The 6566-nt window shown below is 42.0% G+C and overlaps 1 protein-coding gene across 1 annotated transcript; it reads right to left on the bottom strand.

The window, feature by feature from the left end:
- Positions 1 to 1602: 1602 nt before the first annotated feature.
- Positions 1603 to 2175, bottom strand: LOC126195742 (circumsporozoite protein-like). The gene has a single exon (XM_049934369.1). It carries the CDS (start codon positions 2173 to 2175, stop codon positions 1603 to 1605), a length of 573 nt encoding a protein of 190 aa, XP_049790326.1.
- Between the last annotated feature and the right edge of the window lie 4391 nt (positions 2176 to 6566).

Below are 6566 nucleotides of genomic sequence, written 5' to 3'. Positions count from 1 at the left end.
TGAAAGAGCACCGCATTCGTACACAATGTCAGACAATATTTAGTGAGTTTCTTTCCAGCAGAAGATGTTTCGCCGGTTTCGCCGGTGTCTGCCCTGCTGTACCACTGGGGAGGGGAGAGAGGCAGACGAGCCGCCGGAGGAGAAGACCGCCCCTGGCCACCCACTGGACAGCATAGAGGTGAGGGGCGCCGTGGTGCCTGCCTTCTGAGAGGCATCAACGGAGCAGCCAACTTGATTTAAAAGCGCTATTTTCATCTATCACTATTAGGTATTTTGTGAAACCTTGGCAATCTTTCTTAGCTAGTGGCTGAGATAAAAAGTGGTGTTCTGAATTACTGCTTCCTTCAGACTACGTTCTGAGCGTTACCTACTTTACTGTTATTTGTAAGAGTCAAGAAATGTCACTTTCTTCAGTTGCGGGATTCGCTGTTCTCATGTTAAGTGGTTAGTCCTTATACATCTATGAGAATCAAGAGTGGCTCTCGCATAAGGTGTCAAACGTATTTCTATATTTATCAATCGGATAAGGAACTAATGACCAAAAGTAATAGTGGGAAATTATGAGGAAAACGTAAGTGTGGCATGTTATATAGTGGCTTTATTCTAATTAGCGTAAACATTATGACCATTGTGTATCTCAACACTGAAACCTCCCTCGTGGGATTTGGAATACGTGGTGCGCTAATAAAGGTATGGAAACGGAGCAGAAATAAATGAAGAATCATTATAGCGACGATACGTGTCGATAATGCGGCAATGCACTGACTCCAGCGTCTCTGAAAACGGGTAGTATGCTGTGTCAGGTGCTTAGGGACAATCATTGGTAAATGGTTAACTTGTTTGGATGTCGTGAGCTATGAAAGGAGGTTGAATGGCGATGAGACCTGCAGTACCCGATAACACCTTCGATGTCCTCTCCTCATCACGGTACGTAATGGTCGGAATCATTTGCGGACTGTAGAGCAGGATTGGAGGCAACCTGTGGCAAATATGACGACAGAGCAGATTGCTGGTACAGGCACAAAGGCCTAATCCCCCATATCCATAATCTCTTGTGTATTGTATTCTTGAGGAGGCCCAACACCATATTAAATATTCGGTCATACTATTTTGGATCGTCAGTATAAGCTCGTAGGACACAGATCACCATGAAACCCAGCGAGGTGGGTATGCGCATCCTTGCGTCTCTTCTCGTAAGTGCAGAAGTGAACTTACAGGCATGGTCCATATCGAGTGATTGGGAGACATCGCAACGTCATGTTGTGAATGAGACTGTATCATTGTGTGGAACGTCGAGCAGTGATAGTCTTTTGCTAATGTATAGATTACTATTCATAATAACGTGCTCTTAAAGATCCAACCCGGACAAAGTAAATGCACGAGAAAAATTTAAACACCAATATAATCTCACAGTAATTATAATGTCTCTATATTGACAGATAAATAATTCGTACTTTCATTCGATTTAAATATGTACTGAATAGATGTACCAAAAGAATTGGCAACATTTAATTTTACTTTAATGATCTAAATTATTGTGAATAGATCTTCTCTCAATTTGTATCACATGGAACACATTTAGCAACATCTTAACATCACCCATTATATCTTTTTCTCACAGGAGCCAGCATTAGCAACAACAGCGGCGTCACCAGCCACGTCGCCCACTGCAACACTGCAGGTGTCGCCAGCCACGTTGCCGGACACAGGAGGAGAGCCAGCAGAAGCCACAAGAGAAGAGGCGTCTCCACCTGCGTCACCATCCACAGCACCAGTTGAACGACCAGCTGCACCACAAGTGGTTGCACCAGCCGCGTCACCAGCCACAACAGGAGTGGCCAAGGAGGCCACAACACAACTGGAGTCTCCAGCCGTATTGCCGTCCACAACACAACTTGAACCAGCAGCTGCTACACAGATGGCATCTCCCGCCCCATCCCCATCTACAACACATGTCTCATCAGACTTGACACAAGTGATGTCAGCACCTACAATTGAAGTGGCGTTGCCACCCACAACGAGAGCAATTCTTCGAGCCTCATCGCCACGCATAACAGAAGTTACATCACCAGCAGCGTACCTAACCACCAAACGTGTAGCCTCATTACCTTTAGAGCAGTTGGTGTCCAAATCATCACTGTCAGCCTCCTCACAAATAGCATCCGCCATCCCCATTGCCTGCTACAGCATGCATCCATTCACCAGTCCTGTTGCCAGATACAACACCCATCAAGGCACCAATCCTGTTGCCAGATACAACACCCATCAAGGCACCAATCCTGTTGCCAGATACAGCACACGCTGTGTCACCAGTCCTGCTGCTGGATACAACACACATCCTGTCACCAGTCTTGCTGCTGGATTCAGCACACGCAGTGTCACCAGTCCTGCTGCCAGATTCATCACACACTGTGCCACCAGTCCTGCTGCCCGATTCAGCACACACTGTGCCATCAGTCCTGCTGCCCGATTCAGCACACGCTGTGCCACCAGTCCTGCTGCCAGATACAACACGCGTTCTGTCACCAGTCCTGCTGCCAGCTTCAACATGACTCGTGTCGCAAGATTCTGAATTTCAATGAAATATATCATTTGTTCTTATTACACTTTTGATTAAATAAAAACGAAATTTTATGTATTATATACTGTGTCTATTTCTAACTATGCTGATGTATGCGTGTAGAGACACGACACTTACATGTGTGTGGATACATTTGAATGTAATCTGTAATACATAAGCTTATAGCCCCCTAGTACTTCAAAATCCATTGCAAGTAATTTTCCATTCGCCAATTCTACTGCAGTGTTAGTTGACAAGAAAAGAAAACGTTGTTGTTTAGAAGGGAAAGGAATGAATGGAGTATTATGATTACTGTACAAACAGATAAAAATCTCTTTTCTGGCTATGATTGTGCTGAGATGTTGGAAAGTGGAGCACAGGATTACAGTTTCACTGATCGATCACGTTTTGAATGAAATTTAAACTGAAACAAACCTGGTGTGACTAGATTAGATACTTGATAGCAGCTAGTTTTGCTTTGGAGTTATTCGTAAGTATATCAACAGACTCATTCCTCCCACACACAGTTTTGTTGAGCAAGATTCTGTGGGTGTCACCTGCAGAATTTGACGAGTGCTGCATACTTGCATCAAAACATCCAAAACGTCCGTAGTTGTACAGGAACTTTATTCTGCGGACCCCCACCACACTTAATAGAATACACTAGGAAGAACTGATATGAGAAAGTTCGATTAATGCTGTTTAGAATGGGTGGCATCAGACAGAGTTCAAAGATCTGATAACACATTTTCTGTGCTCAAATGGTCATGCTGATATCGCAGTTAGTTGTAAACAATTGTGCATGTGATTCCACAAATCCTTCTTCCTGCACGTTAAAATTCTAAATAATACATATCGTAAAAAGTATCAGCCACTGAAAGTACACATTACTGGGTGTACTCGCTACAATTTCGTATATACTCCAGACAGTAAATGATGTACCTACCTGCAAACTTCCAGTGGTCGGTCCCTCGTTGTCTGTTACTGAGATGCTGCGAATCCTGCATGATGAGAAATGTAGGGGGCTGTAACTCTTACGTTACCACCATTTTCTCGTACTCCAACAGTATATTGATAACATTTTTTTACTTCTTTACTGGTACATGTAATGTTGTCAATACCGCTATTGCTTTCGTGTACAAAACTACTATCCCATTATAACGAACAAGGCTTCCACTTGACGCCTTCCTGATTCCCAAAATTAATGTTTAAAGAGCTATTTAACATATATACTCTCGAATTTAAGTATCGATAAGGCAAGTCGAACATTTTGCACAAAAAAATAGAAACTCTTCTACAGTGGCTCCTTTCGTAGTGGTACACAGTAGAGTGTCTGCACATCAGAAGTGCAATGTACGCCCCATCCCCGAAAATCATGTTAGTTAAAAACTGAAGAGAGTAAGTCAAGCTGTGAGTTAAAACTCAGGCATGCGCTTAAATTAATCGTTAGCAGAAGTGATCAGCTGTCATATGAAGAAACCGCCGTGGCCTTGGTGTAGGCAAAATGAATGCTGAACTGATTCCATTGCTCCAGCCCCCGCACTGAACCGGTACTCACATTACGTACAACCACAACTTAACCACAAACGAAACAGAGACTCATTGACTACTTCTTACGGGTAAACGACTGACGCCACTGAAAAATTCTGTCTGAAGTACCGTCAATAAAGGCATCAGATCAGCAGGGTCTACTGAAGCACGGGATACAACCCGTCAGCTTTCACCAATGACGTCCTAGGTAGCTCATAGATATTAATGTCTTTACTTTCCAACCATAGATAATAAATCGGTTGTCTGCTGCGGATAAGCGCCATCATTGTACATTTAAAAAACTGAATGTTGTTTTAAAAGAGCTAGATATTCGCAAAATTACTTTCGTTTGCATTGATTTCAGCAATTGGTATTTTGCGATTCATTCGGTACTTAATTTCATTCTTAGTGAGTTTGAGATAGTTTGAACGAATTGTTTTTTGTTTTATGAGAATTTTTTCTTTTTCGTTTTAGTTTGTAGGTATGAATTTATCTATTCCAATGAACCTGGATGATTTAACGGAGGCTATGGGCTTAGAAATGATGGCCATGACTCGATTTTTACAAGTGTATGTTCCTGTTGCCGGTTAAGTTCCATGTCGTGAGTGCGACGAATATATGCGCCTGACAAGTATGTTCGCTCGCCGTACTCACGACTTATTCGTATGGCGCTGCGGCAAAGATCGGTTGTGGCTGTCCAATAGACGAGGAACATAGATCGCGGAATCTAAGCTCGCGTTGAGCGATGTTGTTGGTGTATGAGGTATTCAGTGTGGCTGTGCGTGCATGAATGTCGTGTGAGTGAGCGTACAGATGTTGACTGATACTCTTTTTGTAGGGAAGTTTGTAGGGAATGTTTAAAGTACTGGGGGCCGTTGGGTGGCCGGGTGTAATAGTCGAAATCGACGTGTCGCATTTTGGCAAAAGGAAGTACAACAGGGGGAACGTCCTGTAGGATAATGGGTTTGGGGGGCTGTAGTTTGAAGTCAAGATGTGACGAAGTAGTTATTAAAGTAGTTCCCAATCGAAGGAAGGAAGTTATGGTAACATTAACTGAAACTCATGTTGTAGAGGGTTCCGTAGTGATTTCAGATGGTTTATCTTCATTTAGGGATTTGAGGTATAGGGGTTATCAACATCATGTTGTTAATCACAATACTGAATTCCGATCTTTATCCACCGGTTTACTGAAGAGCAGGATACAAATGTTATGTATGGCTCTATTTTTCGTCTTCCGTAGCACTGGTATCCTATACTTCAATTGATATACGTAGGTCAATTGAAGTACAGAATACGCATGTTATAATGTCGTTATCTCCTATTCGCTGGTACTACATCTCTGTTCTTCAAATGGTTCAAGTGGGTCTAAGCACTACGGGACTTATCATCTTAGGTCATCAGTCCTTAGTCTTAGAACTACTTAAACCTAACCAAGTATCCCTTACTTCATTTGATATATATATATATATATATATATATATATATATATATATATATATATATATATATATATATATATATGTGTGTGTGTGTGTGTGTGTGTGTGTGTGTGTGTGTCAATGGGATACAAATAATATGTACGTAGATCTTTTCGCCGTTGGTAGCACTACTAACTATGTAAGAACAGACTATTTGTGGTAGCGGAGGCGAAAGAATGAAAGAATCAACACATGTACAATTTGTGTCCCGTACTTCAGGTGATCTATATAGTTCAACTTAACAACAGAGTACTAACACTAACGAAAACGAAGAAATCGACGTACGTTACATTTGTATCCCGTTCTCCAGTTAACCTATACAGCACGACTGAAGTTCGAGAACAACTCTTATATATGTGACGTGAGGTATTCTATGGTAGCGCTACTTCTATCCCATTTTTCCCTTTATTTTCCACAGAAGTACCAGGACACAAACAAGTGATATCCTTAACATTAAGCTCGAAGTATTACTCGCTTGATATATGTTTACAATATTTTTTCTCTCCTGTATTCTCTTGTTTCTGAACACTCCTCTCGTTTGTCACATCTTTGTAATAATCTCTGGCAAATTCTGACGTCATTGGGCAAAGCCGACGAGCTGTATCTTGTTCTTCAGTAGATCCGATTAGCATCTTCTGGGAATTATCTCATCACAGTCCAAATGATGAAGCATATTACTGACCCATTGCTGCCCGCTGTAACACATTATTTCAACCAAGTGTTTTCGCTGAGATTTGGATACAGGGACTAGTTAAGGCCTTACTAAAAAAGACATTTACACAAAAACCTCTGATTTCTGACCTATTTCCATTCTATGTGTAAGGTGTAAGGCGTTAGAACGTACAGGCTACGTCCAGGTAACAAACTACCTAACAACCTACTAGACCAACACCAATCAGGTTTCCGCATACATCGCAGGTCAGCGTTTTCCTTCAAAGAGATGCACGAGAGACAGCGTTCATGTGACTGTTACTCTTTAGAAAAGCTTTGGCACTGCT

Source organism: Schistocerca nitens, chromosome 7 (genome assembly GCF_023898315.1).
Source record: "Schistocerca nitens isolate TAMUIC-IGC-003100 chromosome 7, iqSchNite1.1, whole genome shotgun sequence".
NCBI lineage: Eukaryota > Metazoa > Arthropoda > Insecta > Orthoptera > Acrididae > Schistocerca > Schistocerca nitens.
The sequence above is the reverse complement of the archived record's forward strand: the minus strand, read 5'-3'. Positions and strand labels throughout refer to the sequence as shown.

Bases quoted from the DNA above. Each gene is read 5' to 3' on its own strand.
- LOC126195742 (XM_049934369.1), bottom strand. From the start codon at position 2,175: ATGGGGATGGCGGATGCTATTTGTGAGGAGGCTGACAGTGATGATTTG.